At 45.0% G+C, this 25023-nt stretch overlaps 1 protein-coding gene across 3 annotated transcripts in view; it reads right to left on the minus strand.

The window, feature by feature from the left end:
- Window positions 1-204: 204 nt before the first annotated feature.
- Window positions 205-25023, minus strand: part of ndst1a (N-deacetylase/N-sulfotransferase (heparan glucosaminyl) 1a) — a 41888-nt gene continuing 17069 nt past the window's right edge. For 2 of the 3 annotated variants that reach the window (XM_072395827.1, XM_072395829.1), the window contains exons 2-15: window positions 14155-15180; window positions 12012-12494; window positions 11119-11206; window positions 10587-10741; window positions 9101-9286; window positions 7949-8077; window positions 7155-7337; window positions 6802-6898; window positions 6377-6500; window positions 5690-5864; window positions 5408-5578; window positions 2870-2979; window positions 2177-2279; window positions 205-2072 (exon numbers count right to left, since the gene is read on the minus strand). In XM_072395827.1, coding sequence (XP_072251928.1) covers window positions 1953-2072; window positions 2177-2279; window positions 2870-2979; window positions 5408-5578; window positions 5690-5864; window positions 6377-6500; window positions 6802-6898; window positions 7155-7337; window positions 7949-8077; window positions 9101-9286; window positions 10587-10741; window positions 11119-11206; window positions 12012-12494; window positions 14155-14700 — 2670 coding nt within the window. In that variant the 5' untranslated portion in view covers window positions 14701-15180 and the 3' untranslated portion in view covers window positions 205-1952. The remainder of the gene's footprint in view (window positions 2073-2176; window positions 2280-2869; window positions 2980-5407; window positions 5579-5689; window positions 5865-6376; window positions 6501-6801; window positions 6899-7154; window positions 7338-7948; window positions 8078-9100; window positions 9287-10586; window positions 10742-11118; window positions 11207-12011; window positions 12495-14154; window positions 15181-25023) is intronic. The other variant, XM_072395828.1, reaches the window with a different exon arrangement.

Here is a 25023-nt window from a genome sequence, read left to right on the forward strand (position 1 = left end):
CTAACCTTTCCTTGATTCTGGAGTCCCTAGAGTACCCTCAAATTAAAGCAGAGAATCAGCACTTCAAACCCATATTCACTGCATGAGTGCCGCCTGAACACCATTTGGTAAACAGCCAAAAACACAGCTTTGTCAGCGTTGGGATATTTCCAAGACTTACTGCAGAGAGTGTGATGGAAAAAGGAGGCAAAAAAACCATCCAACTACTGAAAAATACAGTGGTGTTTTATTTGCAAATTAAAAAGCACCGACAATATTAGTTACACTGTAAAAATTATAGACAACAATTACAAATCTTTATCATACAGTCCAGGAGATTAGTACCATCGTTGCTGTTATGCGTTATCACGTAATACTTTATATGCAGAGACTCAGTACCTTTGTACAACAGTTGGCAGTGAGAGGACACGAGAGGAAAAAGTCTAAGCGACACCTCTGCATGATGAAAGAACCCAAACTGCCCTCAGTGCAGCACTGACGTTTCACACTACGACAACGGACTGATGGAGCGTAAACCCAAACACATTCAATAATTTAGGTCTACTGAGGGTTTCGCATTATGTACATTTCAAAGTCAGGAAATGATGAACCAACATGTGCATTGTTATTACGTCAGAACATACAAAAACTATTGCAGTAAGAGCAGCTTTTTGTTATCTACGCTTGACATCTAGTTGCAGTGATAAAATGCTGACTGACAACCAAACGTCCCTGTGTTGTCACCGGGCGGACTGTTGATTTGCCTGGTGACTGAACTTCCTAAACCTATAGCTTTATACCCACAATTTTAAACTTCTCCAGTATATTAAATGAAAAGAAAAACAAACCACCCCCCACCCCAAAAAAATATACATTTTTGACAATAACCCCCAATGCTGAAAACAGATTTTGAAATGTACACCGTCTGAATTGACAGGACCAGAGTACTCAATTAACATACAGTAGCTAGCTTATGATCTTCTTCACAGATTGTAGTAGGATCCATTTAGTTAGTGTGCTTTCCAGTTTCCTGTACGTTCAGAATCGACGCTCACTGGAGCGCCTTTGTGCTTTCAACATCTATTCCTTCTGTTCCTGCTTGAGCCCATTCACTGGTCATTAAACTGACCAAAGAGCAGGCCGAGCCAAAAACAGTATACATAACCGCACTGTACACCCTGCTTATGTGAGAACAACACAGCTAAGATGTTTAGTTTTGGTACATTCTACAAATTTGCATTTCCATCAGCATCAAAGAAACGTTAAATCAAAGTAAAGGAAACAAAACATACAAGTTGACAAAAATGTTTAAAAAAAGAACCCTCAAAAGTCCGCGTGGTGATAGTTTGAAGAAGATTCTGTCCTGGCACTTGTAAATGCAATAACTAGATTCTACCAAGGCTTATTGAGTAAGGCTACAAGATGCAGCCCGAGTCTACTGCACATGTCCCACTCGCTTCTCATACAAACACTTATATCAAAACCAGAGTTTGAACCAAAGCTTCTCTCGTCATCAGGCTGCCATCCGCTGAGTCACTATTATGTCGCTCATTGTAATCGGAGTCGCACGAGATAAGCGTTTACAATTCCTGTCACCCATCTTTCCGGACTGATACTGCGGACAACTCAAGGTTCGTTTTCCTTTCCTGAATTTCCAGCAACAAGTTCACATGATGAGAGGAAGTTTGATTAAGGAGTACGAAACTGTGATTATTAACACCGAGGTTCCCCCCGTGTGCGTCAGCGGGTCCTTTCAGTGATGCGTACGCCCTTCAGGGTAGCTTTGTTTTGGAAGATCAGTAAGGTTTTTTTTCGTTCTAGTTTGATATCCCATCCTCAAACTTGAACAGATTTAGTATCTGTCGAAACAACTTGGGATCTTCAACATTTCAGGCCACTTGGCCGGTGAGCCCCTGCAGAGTCGAGCAGCAGTGCAGTGTGTGGAGGCGTTTCCTTCCCCTGCGGCGGTGCTGCTACCTGGTGTGGACCAGCTCTTCTCGGAGCCAGCTGGGCAGCGGCTGACCCATCCTGTAGAGCAGCTTCGACAGCTCAATGTTGTGATCCCTGTAGTACTCCCTGAGGAACTCCAGGGACTGAAGGAGACCAGCAGTTGGATTAAATTAGCTTCAAGAAACTTGTCGATAGCAAAATAAACTCATTATGAAGGCTCTTTCTTTCAAAAGGAGCATGATCTTACCTCAGGGTCCATGTCAGCGTATCTGCGTCCTTTACTCTTTCCCAAACACTTGGTCTTTCCCCCCTCCAGCAGCTGACACCAGAAACCTTTCTTGGGGTCAAACCTGCACATGACATATAAAAGAATAAAAGAATGCGCTGAGAACTACAAAAGAAAACCTCACTCAATTCAGAACTGAATTCTAAAAGCTAACCAGTTTGATATATTCCCTCTCTACTTCATATATGTTTTAGCTTGCTTTTTCTTTGTTTTGCTCTCCGTTTTCATGTCGGAATATTACAACCCAAAGCGTACTCTAAGAACATGTAAAATGTGCAGCAGGTTGAAAGCGGGTGAATGTGGTTGGTAAAGTGCGGTGCTTTGGGTGGTCAATATGGCGAGAAAAGCTCTAAATAAATAAAGACCATTTACACTCTTTATGAATAGAATATTGCATTTATGTTGATGAAAAGCAATAAACCCAACATGCTGGAACAAAAAGTCTCAAAAGCTTTTACAGGAAAACTGCTCCACAGTAGCTGATTGTTAATGTGAGAAAACAAGAAAGTCGACGCTGCTTGGTGGATATAATTAAGTCCTTCACATCTAGCTTTGCATTTCAAACCAGAAAACAAAGCCGCAGCATCAATCGAGCTCTGAATCGGCTTGCAAAATTTAAACGGTCACTAAACAAAGCGACTGAGGGATACTCACGCTAAGATCTTGTGATAATTGATGGTGTTGGCGAGGCCTAGAAACTTCTGGATTTTATCCATGATGGAGGCAGGCTCAGTCTTCAGCATCTGTCCGTCCAAAACTAACAGCTGGGTGAAGACAACAACAAAGCCAACGATGAGAACAGGAGGCGAGCAGCCGTGCATGTAAAAGCCACAAAACAAAACAAAAAAGCTTTTCTTTTTCCTAATCCATGATGGGCCCTTTGAAAAACCCAAACTTTCTGAATGCGTTCTCCTAAAAATACTTCTTTGACACCGAATCAGCCTGTAGAAAGTGAGCTCATCATCACGGCCGAGGTGTTCCACACCTTTGAAAGAGGAAACATACGACGATCCCTTTGAAAAGCACACATCACCATCAGTAATACGAGGCTTAATTTCCTCCCAAAGCGTGTTCTTATGCAGAGTAAATTGCTGTGTGAAGGCGCGCGCACACTGCTTCGAATGCAGTGGAAATCGCCGTGGGTTCACATTTCACTGTGAAGGAATTTGAGTCGGAGCCCCCGACGTCCGTTTCCAGGTCTCATTACGAAGAGTTATTGTGTGCTAGAAGTTTGCCGTTTTCTTTAGTCAGATGTTTGTGCAGAGCTGCAGACGCGCCATTTCAAAATGTCATTATCTGCCACAGACCGTGAACGTGCAACGGCAGCGTTTAACAAGCTACACCCTCACACAGAGTTTGGATAAACCAGCAGGTGTGGAATGATTTTTCTACATGCGCAAATCAAACTTTGACAACCTCTGTGCAGTGAAAACCTTACATAGTCCCCGAGGGAGGCAAGAACACCAGGTTGGGAACCAAAGACCGAATGTGTTCCAAGATTTAAAAAAAAAAACAAAAAAAAAAACAAAAAAAACATTACCATTACCTTTCATTTATCTTTTTTTCACTGCATCTACAGTGATATTTTGTTCATTGGGGTATAATTGTGAAATCCGATTTATCCAAACCTGTATTGAATGTTGGAAACAAATCTACTTTTAGAGCAAAAACCAGAATAGTAAACTTTGCCTATAAATATAAATAGCTTGTTCATTGCGTCAAATAGCAAAACTGCAATACAACGGAGTGCGTCTCTCTCTGTTAAACTGTAGAAAGTGCTGACAGTTTTCCCAGGAAACTGTGCAGAGCTGAGCTGATCAATGACACCAAATTAGGAGTAAAAATAATAAGTAGTCATTGTTCCCCACCATTACATTGTCAATTATCTGTAGATTATAGGGCTCAAAACATAAATATGTGTGTGAGACTTTCCTTGTAATTGATTTCATCTGGGGGTTGGATAGCTCAGACATCGAGTGCCTAATTAGCCAAGTTGTTGAAATCTAATTGTCATTTTTGACAAGAACATGTCAAAATCCTTCTTTAGAATAGCCAACATTTAATACCCCGTAGAAACGCCGCAGGGTCATTTTTACTTCCCGCTGATGCAGCATCAACAATGCCAGAGATTCCTTTTCAGCGGTTTTAATAAGTGTAGGTAGACCAGGACTAAAACCTGCATGTTGGAACAGTTTATCTTAACGACACAAATAACTTACAACCTGCACAGGTAGGCTGGACAAAAAATAAACCAAGAGCGAGCTGCAGACTTTCAAGCCAATCCCCTAAATCCATAGCAAACTAAAACAGAACAGAAACCGTGGAGTAATGATGGTTTGAGATAGTTTTTGGATGACAAAAAGTCTGATTCATGCAGTAGGCCTCTCCTCACATCCAGCCCACACTGTACCTTTTTCATCGAGCGCCCGCCGCTCGCTGCGAGCTGGCACTTCGTGCTTCTTGTGGTTTTATTTTGGAACGCTTTTCTTTGACGCCACGGTTCTTGGTGTTATTTCTTCGCCTCGGCACAGCTGAAAGGCCGGGCACTTTTGTTGCTTTCGTTGGGCCAGAAACACGCTCACTGTGCAGCCATTTACAGAGCACAAGAATGAACGCACACCTGGTCCATTCTGGCATCACTGCAGCACCAGAGGAGCACGGCCTCTTCTGGTCACACTTCTGCCACCTAATTCAACTATTGAAATCCATCCATAACTGCAGAAACGGAATATCTAGCGTGCAAATCAATACACCAAATCAGCCGAGCCCTGCCCATCATCTCACCGCAGGCTCAACCTGCCTAGCAACTGCTGTGGCGCTGGGATTTACTCACTGCTGCGGGGTTTTCTATAGGGGTTAAGATGACCTCCTGGGCAGTTTTTAGAGTGGAACAAATTTGGACAGTTTGGAGCTCCAAGGGCTCATTTCTTTCCTTTGAGAGAGTCCCAGAAGGGACCTCTCTTCCACCAAGGTCAGCTGGATTTAAAATACTCTCTGTAAGGAATATAAAAGCGAGAATAAGCCTCCCTTACCTCCGCAACAACTGGTTGCCATGAATCTCAATTATACCCCATTATACCCTGAAATCTCACCCTAAGGAGATCTGGGTTGCTGAGAAATATTCAGAGTTGGTGTTTGCTCACTGATTGCACATTGCCCTCTGACACACATATGAAAAAAAAACCATAATACCTGGCTGGAGTGGTAGAAATTGAGCCAGCGCTCCAGGTGGATGGCGTACCAGCCTGGCACCAGACAGCGATTCTGGAGGACCCGTAATCTGACTGGAGCGTCGCGTCCAGCAGTGATGACTTCACGGAAGGAGTATTTTAATGCCACCGGGTCATCGTGCGCTCTTTGATGCTGCGTTGGGGGAAAAAAAAAGTATACAAAAAGTAAGACTTTGATAGCTTAGCATGAAAGATGCAGACGTTGACTGAGGATGTGTGATATTTATTGCCGACCGTGACAGACCTGGTACCAAGAGTACGCTCTGTCTGCTGGGTTGATGAGGATGGTGATGATCTTAGCTTTGGGCAGGAGAGCGGCAGCCCTCTGAGCAGCCACCTCAGAATCAAAGTAGTTGGCACTCTTCTCAAAGTAGTAGTCTGAACTGGTGTTGGAGGGAAGAGGGAAGTATTCCATATACCTAAAAACACACAACAAACACACACACACACAAAAAATCAATATGTTACAAGCTGCCAGAGCTGCCCAAACTGGATAACTTCTCTGTTCACTGTGTGGGTGATGATCAACCACACACACACACACACACACACACACAACAGCTTGGCACCTCACTTACAAAAAACATCTAACATTGCGTAGTTATACAACATTTGGGGAAGATTCAAGTTCATTTGGTGTGGCGTTCCTTTCCAGAGCGGAGGCCAAGCACAAATGCAGCTCGAAATAAGTTAAAGCAACAGGTAACGTTAAATGGCTCTTTTCTTAAAAAAAAAAGAAAAAAGAGTGGATTTCATCCTGGAATAATTTGCAGTAAACATATCAATATTCCACCTAAAACATTCGGAAAAAAGGAAAAACAGAACAATCCAATAAAAAACAAGATATGAAGATGAAATATATTCCTCATATTGTTATAGCATTCATTTACCTCCTGCTGGAGCACAGAAAAATTGGGTGGGTGTGTCTTACCAATCAATGCCTCTGTGATAGTTATGCCCGTTGAAGAACTGGATCTCCTCAAATGTCTCCTTGCTGGGGTAATTGCTGGTCAGGTCAGGGTGCATGCCAAGAAACAGGAAGAGTGCGGTTGTCCCTGAGAAGAGAGTGAAAAAGAAATTTTTTTACATTGTACATACATGTTAATATGCAATTTAAATATGTAGCATTTTACACACGTGTTCCCTGCACAAATATAAACTTAATCTAAAAAAAAACAAAACAAACCCAAAAACAGCTTATTTCAACAAGCAACGCACCAAACATATTGAAAGCAGTCGCAACCAAAGAAAGCTTATCGACGTTATCGCCACATCGTTCATGGCGCGACACGTCTTTTGAATGACTAATCATTTTTACCTCTGTCCTGCAGAGGGTGTCAAAGTACTGCATCTTACCAGTCTTCTGAGGCCCAATGACGAGCAGTTTGGGAAAGCGGTCACATGTTTTCTCCTTGGACCAGATGTCCTTGTGCCTTTTGTCCTCACAAGGATCCTGCAGCCGGCCAGAAACACAGAAATAAATCCTTTGTTGTCTTAAAGATCCTGCTCACCGTATACAAGTCCAAGTAAGAGAGACGGCGGGCGGAACCAAATGCTTTACAGATGCAACAGTAAGCCCTTGATAACGATACCCCTCAGCAGCCATTGACAAAGCATTGTGAGGTGTATTTGTATGTGCTTGTTTAGCAAATACATCCTCAACATATCAAGAAAAAAGGCAGATTGAAGAAAAACTATCTTCATCTCACCTGCCAGAGGGGATCTCTTTCGGAGGGGAACAGGGAGAAGTACTTCTGAGCCAGCTGGATGGGCGGCAGCGTCTGCATCTTCAGGTTCGTCCACGTCTTGACAAACATCATCAGGCTTTTGAAGGTGTACAGGCCGAGGCGATCGTTACCGTAGTTGGACAGGTGGGTCATGAAGATGCTGATCTATGGATGGAAAGAAGACGAAGAGTAAGGTATACTAAAGAGAGGCTAGTTCACTTAAATGTGCAAACAAAGCATGGGTGGTAAAAACGAGATTCGTTAAAATAAATTGAATATGAATGAATGTTTTCATCAAATCACAGTAAATCAGGAGGTCTGAGAATTTCCAATTTTTGTTACATACTGACATTTTTCTAAATTGAATTCTACATTTATTAAATCTAAAAGATGGGGAGATTAATCTGTCATGAAAAAAATGATGCCAGATAGTGAATTTGCCTTTGTATTCCCGGGCAGTAAATTTGAACCGACTTGCAGGGAAAATGGACACAAGAAGCCGGACCTTTTTTTAGCTGCAGTCTATACAGAGGAAGATCTCAAACAAAACACGCTGACAAGTACAAGCAATTTACAACATCGCATTTTGGCTCTATTAAAAGGCTCTTTGGTGGTGATGTCAGAAAAGGAGGAAGCGTGACGCACACATCGCTGCGTGAGTCTGTGACAAGTCATTGTCATGGCCCTTGTTTAAATTTCAATTTGTACCACCAACTAAATGGGTTTCCAAGGGTGCAAGACAAAAGCTGGGCTATGTGGGCGAGCAGTTGACTCACAGGGTTCAGCAGAACAGTGAGGAAGAGTTCCCCTCCATTGATGAGCTTGTCCAGTTCATTCGGACTGCCTGGGTAGTCTTTATAGAAAATGGTGTGTGTGAAAAGACCACATGTCTGCCTGGGCAACACCTGCAACACAAACACACACACACAAAGTCACCAACCGTAAAAGCAAAAAGATATATATATATATATATATATTTATTACAAACTTGAAAAAATAGAAAGGATCACAGGAAAAGCATTCACACAACACTTCATCAGCACTCCGCTGAGAGTGGAGCTGTCAGTACTCCAGGCTGTTACCCCACACATTGTTTGCTCTCAATAACATTCATATTATGCAGCTCATCTAGCCAAAGCAAACCTCTTATTCACTGAGTCTATATGGAAATTCATGGAAATGCATTTACAGTTTGGAGTGTCTGGGGAACCGAATATCAATCATCAGTCGGCAGCGGAGACCGTCCATTCAGACGGCGCTATCTCAAGGACAGGAACAGAGCTCTGAGACCACACAGGCCGGCTGAACGCCAGCACCACAAAGGAAGTGGACTGTGGGGCTGCACTGTTTCTTATCAGCGCTGAAGGTCAACCTCGGAAAGAAATGGATAAGAATTCCTTCTCCATATTCTGCACCCCTGGAATCTATTCAAATTCAATTCTGCTCTTATAGCGCTGTTATTCAGCACAGACCGAGGCTGAATAAAGTTTTTTGGGTGTTGACATTTCAGAGATTGGTTATGTGCATGCTCTTGCTTTGCTGCTGCCAGAGATGTCAGTCTTCGTTTTGCTGCGGAGGCCTGCGAGGCAGCGCTACCCAGACAGGTGTCTCATGCAAGACTGCTTCCCTTGACTACATTATCGGTTCCCACTCCGCACAAAAACCCAGCAGGACAGAGGAGATGCCTGCCTTTTTCAGGACATCTGTTGGCGCAACTCTGCTCGTCGTCTTCAGAGAAAAGTCTAAAGAAAGACGTGTGTAAGGACCAGAAGGTTGTGGAATAAATTCAAAAGATGGAGAGATGAGGCTAGATAATGTAGGAGGGGGGATGGGCCGCAGAGAGCAGACAGCAACAGGCCAGAAGTAAGAAAATAATGAGGCTTTCCGAATGCCTGCGAGTACGGAAAAAAAAAAACAAGTGGACTTACACTAATGCCGCTGTGGATGAAGCCCCTCCGAAAGCGAGCAGGCTTTAGGTGCGGGTATTCCTCCGTGCTGGTCACCTTGATGCCCCACACCTTCTTCCAGGCGTCGTACAGTTGCATGTGCACAGGGTAAACGCCTGAGTGGTGAGGGGCCACTGCGTAGCCCATGTTAGTGGGGATGCCATGCTCCTGGAGGAGAGATTACACGAGTGAAAGGAAAGGATTTAAACAAGGGCATGAGTCCTCAACATCTGTCAAGTGCTTTGGATGCTAAATTAGAATCCTTTTTTTTTTTTTTTCCTTCTTTCGTCTCCTGAAACCACTGGTGGAGTCTGACATTCCTCAGCTAGATTCACACCGCCTAAATAAGTACGTGAGATTCACAGGAAAAAATAAATTAAATATTCAATTCATCTTCTTTTGTTTTTTGTCGCTTTATTTTATCTTTTGATCGAGGTTGCATCGGAGACAATTATTTGTGGACCTACAAAGCTTGGAGGAGTGACTGAATGTCAACATCGTGTCAAATGGCCATGGCTGTCAACCTGACTGAATCCATTTTAACCCTGTCAAAGCATCACTGTCCTTATGTCAGTGCTGGTATCATATGAGAAGAACTAATCCGACCAAGAAAAATACTGATGCACAATGAATTATTACTCATCAGTTTGTTATTATTAGTTAAACAGAACACACTTTTTGCTTTTTGAACAGACAATGCTTCAGAACCTCTCCTCTTTGTACATGACGACATCTCTATGAAATACATGTTCGGAGTCTTTGTATAGTGGCTACTCTGGCAAAACTACCTTTGATTCGGTCATTTCAGACCAATCGAAAAAGAGCAAACAGAGAACACTGGGCCCTCACAGGGGGGGGGGGGGCTTAAAGAGGCCAGTCAGGACTAATCAGTATACTATGGGCTTTCGGATGCTTGGGCAAACCTAACGATGAAAATGTCACATTTCCACAGGCTACTGATAAAGTTGATGCCCTTTAAATAATGTCCTCATCTTGCGTAAGTCTTCTCGGCACGTTGGCCACATGCGAGCCTTCGTTTACAATCTATGAAAGATAAACAGAAAAACTGGTTTCCATTTATGCTCCAGTATTGATCGTCAATAACAACTGACCATCTACCCAATTTCAGTATTAATACCACACTATTACCAGGAATAAAACTTCCCTTATGAAGGTTCCTCATAAATGTGTATGACGGTCTTTCATTGACAATGCAATGAGAAGCAAAACATGACCTTTGAATTCTATTTAGAACCTCAAACCCTCATCATAACGACTCCTTCGACTGTGCACCTGCTGTGGTGTGGATATCTGGTTTACAGATCCCATTTTGATTAGAGCCCATCAAATGAAAATCTTGCACATCATAATTCATTAAACTACAGAAAGACCCGATACGAGACCAAAACAGTAAGCTGGGAGTGTTCACTCGAAGCTGTGATGTGATCTTTACCCCCCGATGACTCACCATAGCAAATTTCTTGTTGAGCAACATCTGCTCGGCCAGCACGGACTGGTTGTGGAATAGATGGGGCTGCATGTGGCTCCACATGTGAGGAAACCACCAGAAATCCTTCACATAGGAAAGCAGCAGGTCGTCCCCTTTGTCCTCCTCATCGGATCCTGGATATGACGGAGGACAAGGACAATCAGATGGGAGGGAAAGAGGAGAGTGAAGCAAACCAGATGGGTTGATGGGGGAAGGGGGAGTTAGGGGGGGGGGGAGTAAGAGGAAATTGAAGAGATAAAAATGGAGAAAGACAGAGGAGAGGCAAACGTAAAAAATGGAACCGGTGACAAAGACAGGAAATGAAAGTCAGCGAAACGAAGGGGGAGAAAGTTCAAGTAGTAGGGTGAAGCATGTGAAAAATGAGTAATGGCATAAAAACACAGGCAGAGAAGAAAAGAAGCGGTGACATTAACTTTAAAGACTTTTAAAGTGCGTTTGACTTTGGTGCGTGTTCCTCTCTGAGCTGACGGTAACAGGAGCCGCATCTTACCAGCGTGGAAGAATTTCCCTGAGAAGCCCAGGTTGAAGGTGAAGTTGGGCACGTGGGTGCGCAGCTCCCTCTGCGTCTCCAGCAGGGCCTGAAACAGTGCGAGGGAAGAAGAAGAAGAAGAACGAGTCAACGGATGATGCGCTCAAACTGCTGCGGGATGAGATAATGAGGCAACGTGAACGCAGGGGCCGCCGCGTGGCCGCCTGCGTCTTTCACTCTGCAAGTTTCTCTCAGTAAACAGAGAACCTCCACTCCCAGCTGCCTCGCTCCTCTCCATCATTCCGTTTGATATTTTGCTCTCCTCTGATTCGGGTGTTTGTTTCATTTGATCTCCATGACTGAATGAGACTCCCTGCACTCTCACACACACACACACACACACACACACACACACACACACAACCCCTCACTCTCAGATTTCTCCATCTTGTCAAAGTGTGATTTGTTTCTAAAAGCTTGCTGTTGCGCTGCCAGCGAGGAGGGCTTGATGTCTCTCCCATAACTTTTTATTATACCCTTCTTATACCCAGCGCCTCCACATGTGAGGGGAGTCTGTTCTGCTCTGAGGCGACCCAAGCGAGCAGCTTTTTCAACATTCTTTGTATGTCTCTGGGCCCCTGAAATATTCATCGCAGTGGAGTTTCGGTGACAGCGTGAGCGGTGGGGCCTGTCAGCTTTGAGCAGCCTGCTGGGACGAATGCATTCAAAAGGAGAAGAGGAGCGAGAAGAAGGAGTTTCTGCGTGACTGGCAGAGAGGATAGCACACGCTATGTGTGAGGGCGTTTTCTTTTAATGATAGGAAAAGGTATCGAAAACATTGGTTGATAAACAGACGAGTGGTTTCTATTTCTATCCTGATATTTCTTCATTGTGAAACACGTGCACCAACTCACCTTCACGTCAGGCACCTTCATTCGGGTGCCCTCCTTGCCAACAAAGATGTCATCAATATCCACGAGGATGTAGCGCTCCAGGGACAACGAGAGCCTTTTCCCGGTGAGGAAGGCCACCGCGTCCACAAACACCAACTTGTGCAGCCAAAAGCCCAGATTGTTGCCAAACAGGACCCTCTGGATACCGTCGTGAAGCCCCAGGTCCTGCACCACCGACGGGAGCATAGCGGCGTTCTGCCCCATCGACGCCACGCTCTCAGCTGACTGGGTCTTGGCCAGCAGCACGGGCTCGTATGTAGAGTGGTTGGACTGAAACACGGTCCAGTCGTCGCCCGGGAGAGGACCTGGCAGCGGCTGCCCGGCTCGAGTGATGAAGAGAAGCGGGGACTTGGGGTTGACTGTGCAGTCCTTCAGACCCAAGTTGGAGTGAAGAAAGAGGGGGAAGCCTTTGAGCTGTGCACTGAGCAGACTGTTTTCATTGGCCTGATCGACACAGAGAGAAACGACACGGATTCATCATCCACCACAGTGATGAATACTGCAATGTGTTGGATATAATTCTCCAATTTCTCCAGTCATGTGTGAAATAAGGAACGTCAGGTCTACTCAGATGTGAAGGCATGACGCAGCTCCTAACTGCTATGCTCAATCTGCTGTGCTCTGAGTTTGCAGCCTTATGAAAAAAAAAAAAACTCCTGCAGAGACTGAGGGTTCCTGAGGACTCATTGCAGCTTCCCCAACTAAACTTCTTGTTCTCCGATTCTCTCTCTCTTTTGTTTTCTTTTTCTTTGCACTTGGGCACTTTGAATTTTACCACCTTGTGTGGCGACGGCATTATAAGCAAAATGCAGAAACGGATTGTCAGGTGGCCCCAAATGACTGACGTTTATCTACTGCAACTTTCACAATATTTGAAAGCTTGGAGTCCCCCTGCTGTGGGGGTAAGTATGAGAACCCCTGCTAAAACCAAGTGATTTCATTTGAATATTATTCTTGCCTTTGGTTACGACTGATAAACAGTTTTAACTTAATAACAAACCTTTAGAAAGCACTAATAGCAGAAACCCAAATAGACGTAGAAGGGCTCTGCAGGGTTAATGCTACATAAAAAATGCACGAGTCAATTATAGAAATGGAGCAGAAGAAAATTTCCTCCATCTTACAGCTGGAGTCTCTTAGCCCCTTAATAGGAATAACACATCTGTCACTGCAGCGGACCTCTGAAATACAGAATCAGATTTTAATAAAACTGCCTTGAGTGGAGAACTAATCTGTTAAATCAATGAGCAGCAAAGAAGGATCTGATCCAAAGTCCGTTAAAATGAATGTATCTGATATGCAACCTTTCACGCTGGTTAATAAAAAAACAAACTGTTGCCCAGCGATGTGCTTAAGAGAACCTTTTAAATCATACCTGCACTTGTGAAGCTGTTTTGTAAATTACCTTAAAAATATGTTGTCATCCATCAGCTAACATAAAGTACATTACATGCTGATAAATACGGACCGAAACTGTGCCAAACTTTAGGGGTTTGGTTTGTGTCGCATAAAGCTCCGCAAACACAGCAACGCTGCTGTGTGACAGGAGTCATTGGCATTCACATCCTTGTTCTCCTTCCTTCTCTCTCAATAGGTAGTAAATCCCATAAGGGTAGCCTTCATCTACACCACCCTGCAGGGCCCATCCATGCCTCCGCACTTTTACTCCTAAAACCTCTCCATGGTTGAGATACGGTGATTAAAACCATAAGACCTGAAAACTGGCCTTGGGCAATCAGGGGCCTTCAGGGAGTACCGACAGAGGGAAGGAGAGGAGGAATAAGAGACAGAACTTGAGAAAGAGGTGGATGACTGGAAAAACTAGAGACTAAGACAAAAGCAGAGAAAAACAAAAAAATGGGGATTAACAGACTCTGGGAGAGTTAAGGAGCCCAGATTGAAGAACAAAAGAGGAAATCAGACATGAAAGGAACAGAAGTGAAACATAAGAGTGCGGAGGTACTGAGTGACATTAAACCAGGCATGTGTTTCCAACTCTGTAAATCCCATCTCCTTAGAGACGGGGGAGCCAGATGGACAGGGCAGAAGGTGTGAGTGAGAGGAGGGAGGGAGGAAGGCACAGGGAGTGTGGTGTTGTCCTAACCTTGAAGAAGCCAATGATGCCCACTCCGTACTCCACACAGTATTTGTCCAGCAGCTCACGGTTCCAGGCGTCCAAGTTAACATACTTGAGAATGTTCTCATAGATCACAAGTGTGAAACGCCCCCTCTCTTTGTCTGTTAGTGTGGGCATGTCCCCTTTGCCAGGAGAGATCTCAGTCCGGTACCTGAACCGGCCAGACTCCAGGATGGCCACGATCTCCTGCCCCAGTTGAGAATACTGGCTTTCCACAAACACCAGAACCACAGGATCTGTCCTGGCCCCTGTGGGATCCAACCCGGGGCCCCCTGAGACGCTCCGCAAAGGCAGCAGCCGGGACGGAGTGACCCTTGGGTCGTACGAGTCGGCGGAGGCTCCCTCGGCTCCTGACACGCCCCCTCCTGAAGGCTCCGGCTCCCTCTTGACGCCATAGAGGAAGTATGAGAAGATGAAGACGCTGACGGTGCAGAAGAGGAAGAGGAGGAGCAGGGAGGTCTGCAGTGGGAGGAGGCGGACCAGCCGACGGAGGTGTGTCACGCATCCCAGCATCGTCTCTCGCCGCACCGCTCCGCCCCACCGGCCCAGCAACACGCCTTTGGGACAGTCTCTCTCGGTGTGTGGGTCGAAAAAAAGCGAGTAGGAATTATTCACAACACAGCCGCCGTTGTTATGGAGCTAAAAACAAACGACATCGACGTAGCAGCTGCTGCGGCTGCTGAAGAAAGTAATGAGACGGTCATGTCGGCGCTCCCTCATGTTGCCGCACTGCTTATGTCACCATGGCAGAGAAATGGGGGGCCTTGGACTGCTGGTACACGCTTGTGCCTCGAAGGGAGGGCTGGGAGACCGAGTCACTGAGTGAGAAAGATGATGGAAGACTCCATCACCTGCCCATCACGCAAACCTATCAACCGTATCCATTCCCGAGTCTGTCCCCGTCGTTTGATTGGAGAATAATCTCTTTGAGGAAGGCAAGGCCACACAGGTCATCTCAGCAGTATCATTCCCCCAGAATCAAACCCTCCTGACCTATCAGAACAGAAAGAAAGAGAAAACCATGTTAAAAATATAGCAGCATGACATCAGCTCCTATAGACTAAACGGCATATTGCATTCATTTGATGTGTGGGTTAAGCAGTGTGTGGGAGATTTGTGTAAACTGCTGGTGCTAACAATCCAAAAGTTCACAATAAAGCAGTCCTTGCAGTCACCTACTCAAAGTAAGAGCTGCCAATTTCCCCCTACACACACACACACACACCTAATATCTGCCTGCAAACTAAAACACACATGAAAAAACAAACAACAACAAAAAGATTTTTAAAAAAAATCACTTATTCAAGCAGCCTCCTCACAATCAATGGGCAGAATGCGAGTGACAACAAAGCTCTAGGGCAAGCTAATTCCAGATTCAGTCCGGAGGAACAGTGTGACTTCATACAAGTGAAGCCATCACCCGCGGGCACCTCTGCCTTCCATTCTCCCTAAAAACCCTCACAGCAGCGAGACAAAACAAACTCACGGAAGGAAAGCAGTTCAAGAGCAGGGGCGTGGGTAACAGTGAAAGACAAGCAAGGCAACAATAGGAACCTTTCGTCTCTGACGATATCTCTCAGTGCACTCAATATACATATCCGTATCCTCTGGAGACCCGACATAATATTCCAGCCCTTTAGTCTATTTCCATCAAGCCAAGTGTGAAAGGACCAGGATGCGGCATGAGAGGGGTGTGAGATAGGCACTTAGGAAAACATCTTTTCTCCATTTAGAGTGCTGGTGAGAGAAATGAGACAGCATCATTACCTTTGCATGGAAACCCTCTGACCATTAGGCTGGAGAGCGTTCGCGGAGCGCAGATTTTTCTTTATAAAGCCCTTGGGCACCACATTAGAGGACAATCCTTCTCAACACAAAAGGCATTTGACACTGGCCACCAAACTCATCAAGACTCAGACACAAATGGGCATAAAAGAGATGTAATAATGCCATTCAGAGGTTTGCTCGCTGCACCGTAAACCAAGGTTTAATTAAAGGTGAAAAACATTAAAATGGAACAGTGGTCATGATACCCTGAGCATAACAGAATTTGTTAAAGATAATCCTCTGATTACTGAAGTGATCACTCAAGAAGACACAGTGTGACGGGGGGGGGGGGGTGTTAAATAAATAATAAATAAATAAAAATCAGGCTCCGAGTATCCCTTTAATGTAATCAAGGCCATCATTCTGGCAAATATCTCTGCACCCTGCACCCTTCAGGCTAAGATTAAGGACGCCTTAAATCTCCCGGCGAGTGCGGCACTTCTTTTTCTCTGAGTCGTGTCCAACTTTTTTTCGCCGCAGCGATGCAGAGTGTAATGTAAAGACAGGCCGTGAAAACACAGTGGGCGTTCCGAGAATGTATCACAGCGGAGCAGACAAAAACCAAACAGCCCTGGCCGCTTCGCCATCCCCCGGGTACCCTGTTTGTTCATTTGTGAGGGAGCCGGGGTTCGTGCCACGGCATGTCAAAGTATGATTAGCCACAGGAAGTGACTCCCGCCGGAAACAGGGAGGCAGGAGGCGAGACCACGGTGACAGCTTATAATACGCCACAGAAGCTTTATTCTCATTTCCTATTTTAGACTTCTTGGCCAAAGAACTTGTGAAGCCACTTCAGTAAGAAAACTTGATTTAGATGCAGCAACAGGAAATGAGCCATCAAGTCCCTCTGAGGTCATTACGGCTCAGATCCCAGAGGGTTAAACACTTAAAGTAGAGATACATCTTTAATAATCATTGGCAGATATTACAAAGCCGCCAAACTCAATGAGAAAATACTTAGTACAAGTACAAAGTACAAGTACAAAGTCCACTGCTAGCTGAGGAGGGTAGACTTCACACTTCCTCCACTATCTGATATGTAAATTAAATCAGCTTTTCAGCTAAAGTCTGACAAATTCGTGTTTATGTTTTATGAGAGTTCGATTATACCATTAACTAATATCAGGTGAGCGGACATACAGCTTCCTGCGACATATACTGGAGAGGATTTATGTCAGCAGATGCTCAAGAAGCACCCAAATGCACAAATATACATTTCTATTCATTAAATAAATGTTAAAAACAAGCATAATACAAGTATCGCCAAACTGCCGCGATCTTTGAGGGGGAAAAAAACCCAACAAAAACCTTGATATTTTCTGTTAATAAGTACTCAGACTTGAGACGTCCTATCTTTGGCAAACGTCTGCGGGGACACAATAAGCTCTGCTGTGACTCTAATGACCCCGCTGACACGACTTGGGAGCAGACTTAATGGTGACAAAACACACACAGAGCAGAGGCTCAGAAAGCCTCACGTCTTGCCCAATTCACAGCAGAGATGACCGCCTCCCGAGGTTGACCTTCAGACTGAGATGCAGAGAGCTACAGCTGACGGAAGGGAGGACGAGGGTGTGAGAGAAGCACGGCGCCGGCCTTGGGTTAAATAAAAGGAAAAACCTCAGGGCCTTGAGTGTGAAGCACCGGCAGCGGGCTAAACAGATTATAATACATTAGACAATGATGTGGATGCAGCGCTGAGCGAACAGAATAATGGCTAATGGATCTTATGTCAGCATACCCATCTCACCCAATACATCTTCCACTTGCTGTGCTACATATACTTCAGGAGAAGCCATGCCCACTTCAATGCTCTCATCTCCTCAAAATAATTGATACAAAAATGCAAAGAGGGAAGAGGACATGAATATTTCATTTTTTGCACAAGCCAGTGAGAGGTATAGCCAGCAGTTATACTGGTAAGGTAAGGAAGAGCCAAAAGGTTGGCAGAGAAAGGAGTGTTTCAGGTGGCCAAAGATGCCAAAGTCTTAAATCATGCATAAAAGACAAGAGGGTAGACGAACATGTATCCGGTAGCCAACCTCTTCATTCTCAGTGTTGGAAGGAGCTCCGACTGAAAATGAGCTATGTAATTGCACACGTGGACTCGAAGTCTCCCGAAATAGAGGTGGCAGGCAGACCGGGGAGAAGGAAAAAAAAGAGCAGCAAAATGAAAGGATCGAGAGGAAAGGGAGACAGCAAGAGAGGACAGGCAGCGGGAAAACCTGAAGAAACCAATCAGAATGGTGGGAGAATAAAGACAAAAAATAAAGAAATAAATCACCCCTAAAGGGCTGCCATCAATCGCGAAGCTTTCAAAACCTCAATTAAAATATTCCCCTCATTATTTTACAGCAGCTGAAAGGTGGCGAGAGAATGTATTGGGGGCATAAACAATAGCAGGTGACGGCCGGGAGGATAGGCTAATGCTTCTCTTCGGGGTGGGTGGTCACTCAGACCTGCTTGCTTTACTGCGCGGGAAGCAGGCCAGAACCATACTGCTAGATTAATGAGAGATGAAGAGGGGCAAGGGAAGCGGAGGCTGGTCCTCAGCTGTATCAACTCTTGGGATAAACAACGCTGCGGTTGGCCATATGTAGCCTCCTCACACCTCCTGTTCCCTACTTCACCTCGCTCCCTCCCTGGCGCTGCCGTGGCACTTTGTTTAAAGTGTGAATAAGACTAAGTGGCCCAGGGATTTGTGAGGAGAGTCAGTACATTAACACCATCAACCAAAGTCAGACTGCCCGGAGGAGCTCCTTTGGACAAATAAACTTTTAAAGGATAGCTGGACCCTCGCAGCCCCTCAGGACCCAACAGTGCCCGCCTCCTCCACAGCCCCCCCCGCTGCTCCTCTCTCCAATCTGTCCCCTTGCTGCTGACTGACAGAAATAAACGATGACCCTCTGTGTTCAGTCGCCACAGGCCTTGGCAACCACACGTTCTCCATGGAAACGCTGCAGATACGTCGTGTTCAGAGGCACGGAAACTGTACAGAAGGAAGGGCAATAATCCATAGGACACTCATCAAAAGGCTGCTGCTGTTGTCACTTTTCTGTCTTAGTCTGTGTATTGATGTGGATAAACCAAAGGGGCTCAACCACAAAAGAGAGCGACCCAAGAGACTCATTAGAGGGTCTCCTTGTTTGTATTTATTCCCTTAACGGTGTTCATGAGCTTTTTTGCAAACACAAAAAGACAAAAACAAGTCAAGTCTGACCGTATGAAGCGTTTCAGTGGGGGCATGGGTCAAGGTTAAATGGGGAAGAAAGACGCAAATGTAATCCCTGAACTGTAATCCTGTTAATCTCGACACTGCAAACAGTACCAAATGTGCTTATACCAGCTCTGTCACTGTGTGAGATGCCTCAAAGGGATTAACAAATGAGACACATTAGAGTGACTACAGAGCATTTCCAGCTATATATCAGCAAAGAGGTTAAAATGGTATCCATCCTTACCCACTGTTCTGCTTTCAGAGGGGGAATTCTGCTCTTTTGGAAGACTAAAGGCGACAAACTTTTCTTCCCTTTTCGAGGTGCCGATTGTTCACAGCTACTAGCTTCTACCGTGAGCCGTGAGAAGCAAAGCTAAGGCAAATTTCGGCATTTGCATTCAGCCTCCTACCCTTTCTTGCAGGAGATTAAACTTCAAAAAGCAAGAATTTTCACATTTCTTTTGAAGCACATCTAAGGCGACAACAAGCACATGAGAGGAGCAAGGACCGTGCTCCTTAAAGAGGTTACATTTAAAAGCCACTGTCACAGATTGTTTTATTTTCTTCCCTTCTTATAAGCCAGCCTTGGCAATCATCAATATAGAATCAATCAATCTGAAATTTGAATTCCATTTTGCGCATTCATTGTGGGTGCTGCGATTAAAGGCTTAGGCCGTGAAATAGCGTGGAAAGAGGCTCCGTGTCCCCACTCTGGCTTCCGCCTCCCACCCTTCAGCCAATCTGAACGCGCATGCAGGCGGTTACATTTCAGCTGCAAAGATCTGTCCCTCTCTCTCTGCGTCTCATCAATTCATTTCTTGCCACCGCGTGAAGGACAGCGGACGTCGGCAGGGAAATGTAGTTTTGCCTCCTAATTCTCCAGAAAGTGACTTTCAGGCAATTTATCTGAGCAAACCATGCGGCTGAATTATCGCATCATTTTTCAGCAACTCAATTTACTGTCCCCAAGACTGAGGCAATTTCACAGAGGAAAAAATGCCTTTCCTCAGCTCGTCCCAGCCCCTCCAATTACATCTCAAGGCCCTACTTGAAGTTGGCGATCCCAGTGCTGTCGTAATTGAAATGATTGCAGTGTTATTCTTTGACACAGTAATGGGACAAAGAGTGAAAGAATTGTCATCAAAAACAGACCCAGGGAGAGCAATCTTTTCCTGAGAGCAATTATAAACAGAGCGGGAAGACAGCTAAAGTTCATTCGTCAGTAATTAAAGAAAAAGGTTTGCCCCACAACAGTATTAGAATACTACAGGTGACATAGCGAGATCCTACTCTTCGACTCCCATGAATGCAGATATCATACGGGCTTGGGAATAAAATATACATGGCACTGCTGAGTTATTTTAATCTCAGGTAGGTACCAAAACCCGCAGTCTACTTTAGATCTCTAAAGTAGAAGGAGGCAGAGGAACAGAGGGACCCACGAGCCTCGGGAAGAGTCAAATGGATTTTTTCACCGTGGGAGAAGCAGCATGGATGAGCTGCTGGAGACATAGAAAAACTGTTTCTGGGTGAAGACGGAATGGAGAAGGGGTCACTGAAGAATAGACTGGAGTGGAAACCCTGGAACCAACTTTGTCGATTGCCTTGATCAGCTCCACACACACTCAAACCTTCCCTCACACACACTCATAACCACCCGCAGCTTGCTACCACAGTATATCTATCTATAGGCACTCTGTGCCCCATTTACAGACATGGGGACACTGGATGTGGGCAGCAAAGGACACACCATTAAAATACGAACCTCATTTAAGACAGACAGTGGCACCATTGTTGCATGCAGAGTGATGTCTGAATTAACTACCCTCTAATTGATTTGATTCACGGTGGACAAATTATCCAGATAATGATCACATAACAAGAGAATTCACTGATTAAACCAAATGGACGGAAATAATTGACCTCACTTCGGAGACTGTGCACATGACTTCATCTTTGAGTGACATTGCAGACTATTAGGAAGCAGCCGCAGGATGAGTGAATCCTACGGTGCAAGTCATCGAAATAAATTACAACTTCTTTCATTTTGATTTTTGATTTTTTTTTTCTTTGCAAATCATTAGACATCATGAATATGGATGTTCTGCAGGGCTGAAATTACGGCAGTGATGCGTTTATGTGTGGAAATTATAGAGCGGACCCCCAGACTCCTTCAGAAAACTTAAAAAAAATAAAATAAAAAAAGCACAGTACAGAGAAAAATAAAAAATAAGCACACTCTATTGGATTTCTGAGAGTAGAAATCATAGGGGCTTGTAGTGCCTCGGACATCCAAAGCGAGGCAGAGGGAGGTGGTGGCAGCAGGGGGAAGGGGTCGGCCATTTATCATTTTTGTCAGTCCAAGTGAAAAAAGGAGGTGTGTGTGTGTGCGTGGGGGGGGAGGGGGGTGGCTTTTATATAAATTGAGTGTAGGTGGAATCAATGTGGCGTTGGTGGTGAAAGCAGGGAGGGGTAAAGGAGCCAGATCAATGCTGGTGGGAGTGACTGTTTGTTTCTATTGTTTATCCACCGTCATCTCAGGACACTACTGAAGGACAAGGGAGCATGGCGGACAGCACAATGTCTCCGCTGGGACGGAGGATTCGTAATGGTCCCCCTCCTCAGACAGATAATACGCATCACTCAGAGGTGAACGTCAAACTGCTCGGGGATGAGGCGCGTCGGTGTGAATGCAACAGGGCCGGCGTGGGAGTTGTGGGGCTTTAGGAGGAGGAAGAGGCAAGTAGAGATAACTGTGCTCGTCTGCAAGGGTCTGCCAATCAAATCAAATACGCATTCAGTCAAATTAACCCACGTGGGGCTCTGCAGCAGGTCTGGCTTCAGCACAACAGCTTTATTAAGGCTCTCACACCTGCAGCGGTAATAGCTTTTCTGACCTGACATGAACCAGAACAGTATCAAATGGTAACAATGGGTCGATGACCAAAAACAAATAAAAAGAAAACAATCAAACTAATAATAAATTCCCCAGGCGTGCTGAAACCCAGGCTGCGGCACTCACATAAACAATATAAACATCTGATCTATTCAATCTATCTGAGGGGAAACGGCCGAGTTGAGGACATGTCGAAAGCTGCCAAATGGGTGGGTACAATACTCATGATGAGCTCAATTCAAGAGCCTGGCAAGTGAAATTCAGGTACTATCAAACCCAGGGGAGCCCTTTCTCTTGCTCTCTGTTTCTCACCTCCCTCTTCCATCTCCTCTCCTTTCATGTCCAGATAAGAAACGGCCCGCACTGATCTGTCTCTGATTCGCGCAGCAGAAATGCGTTCCCATGGGAATATCGCGGTGCGGAAGAAAAGCTGACACGAGAAATGAGATTCTGTTGTGCTGCCCATATTTTTGCCTGCAAGATCAAACGGATAGGATTTTTCTTCCTGCATGCAGAGCCCACTCGTGATCATCAGCATGCTTTCAAAGCACTATCAGGAACAGCAGAAATTTGTATACAGTGTGTTTTCTATAAACAGACGGCACACATTTCACACCTGCCCCCACCCCCACACGCCTGGAGGAAACTACAGGTGCCCAAACAAGCAACCAACCTCATGACTGGCTTATCACAATAACTCCAATTACAATCCAAGTTATAGGCCCAGCCATGAATCCTATTATAAATCTGATCCTCAACTCCAGCTTTTCTCCTCTCTCTTATATACTTTGTGCTACAGCTGCGGTTTTAAAAAAAAATAACTGCAGTCACGCTCTCCTTTACAGGCCACTTTTCCCCAAACGCGTCTTCAAGGATTTATTAACCGAAAACCGAGAGTGGATGCAATTTTATAGCAGCAGCCGGTCTTCAGATGTATTCAGTGGTGAGAAATACGTGATTAAGATGCAAAAATCTGCAACCACCAATATTCCCTAATATATATATATATATATATATATATATATATATATATATATATATATATATATATATATATATGCCTCATAGTAGGAAAAATTTATATTATAACCAACAGAAAAAAAATACCAAGAACACATCTAAATCGTCCTCTGTAGTGCAGTAAATTCAGTCATTAAAAGAGGTCAGAAAAGCTGTACAGCAGCGTATTCAAGGCCCTCTACAAAACCTGTCAACCTCTGCACTAAAGGACCTCGAGAGGCCAAGAATCCACAAGGTTTCATGACTGTACATTCAACAGCTGCTGAAAGGGTGATTCATCAGTCAGTTTTAAAGCAGACAGGCGAAAAGAAGCTGATGACATCTCAAGTAGCGTTTGCCAGAGGACATATGGACAATCTGGAGCTGAAATAGGTTTCAGATGAGGGCAAAATGAAGCTCTTTGGCCGTCAGTGCTATGTTAGGTGTCATCATAACTCTACCATAAAAATCTGAGCGCAGCTTGGAGCTTTTCCCTCACCTTGAAGCACCTCTTCTGAACAAGAACAAAGACTGCGGAAATTCAAATTTCAACAAGACAGCCCTCTTAAACAAAGTCAATGGTGACCGATTTAAGGTGGCAGTGTTTTTGTGTATAAGTAGCCAAATCAGGCTCCAGAACTTCATACAACCAAGACTCAGCCAAGGCATCTAATCTTGCAATTCATGAAACTAAGCAGCTTTCGTGCAGTTATACGATAGGCCTGCAAGCAGTGCTTCTCAAAGGCTCAGACTGATTGAGAAGCCAGGCTGATGGGTGACGGCACAAAGCAGGCATTGGCCGCAGTTCACCAACAACCAGCTCAAGCAGCTCGCTGGAATTGATTTCCCTCCCATAATATTGTCAGCACATAAACGCAACAGGCAACAGATTCTGTATTTTGTTGGATGAAAGTTCATTAGAGTCGATAACTTTAGAATCGACCAAAGGCCAACAGCTTTGGACCTAAACGGCCACGACTGAAAAGGAAAGCTCGTTCATGAGTTTGCGAGAAGTCCCGATACATGCAGACACACACCTGTTCTCACGGGTGATTAGAAAGAAAAAAACCCAAAATGTTGGTTGTTTTTTACCTTTACCTAAATTCATACCAACTATGCAGTAAATAAAGACAGAGAGTGAAGAGCTTGAGGCATTTTTCTTTGGCAGATCTTCAATCTCCCCTCTTACACGTCTTCCAAAGTTCTCTAAATAAACAGCTCTGCCACGGCTCACCATCGTCTCGTTCATAGCTTTCGTCTCAACTTTGCCCGCTGCTGAACACTCAATTTGGGCTCCTTGCTGAAGCGCTCTCTACCTGTGCCCAGCCAAGCTGCTTACGCTTCCTCTGCTCTCATCCTGGACCGGAGTGTGAGGCATGCGTGGGTGTCACAGAGCTGACAGGTCTATCTGGGCTCTGTCTACTGTGCTGGCTATTCCCATTTCCCCCTCTTCTCTGCCGCCTCTACAGCTGCTGTGTATCCGACTGTGACACCACACACACACACACACATGGATATCGGCTTACAGAAGGGGGGAGCCGGAGGCTGTGCACATGGTCAATCTTTCACAGGGCTACATGCATGGTGAATGTCTTGGAACACTTTTAAACCAAAACAATATTTTACCCATCTCCCTCTGAGAGGGAAACGGGCCAAAGTAGTGCCGGACAAAGAGAGAAGTTAGTGGGTTTATGTGGGAAGAGAGCAATGCATTTCCTCGTCCGTTCAGCCTGTCAGTGTTATGGATTAAATGCCACCGCCAAGCATCGTATACACACACATTCCGCCTGACGGTTTAATGGTGTGTATGTATATACGCGCTCGTGTGCGATCAAGTGCTGCCATATATGTGCTCATGAGGATCAGCGATGGCTATGGGTCCCATTGCCTGATCGTC

This window comes from Leuresthes tenuis, unplaced genomic scaffold (genome assembly GCF_036924035.1).
Source record: "Leuresthes tenuis unplaced genomic scaffold, fLeuTen1.0.hap1 SCAF_11, whole genome shotgun sequence".
NCBI classification, from domain to species: domain Eukaryota; kingdom Metazoa; phylum Chordata; class Actinopteri; order Atheriniformes; family Atherinopsidae; genus Leuresthes; species Leuresthes tenuis.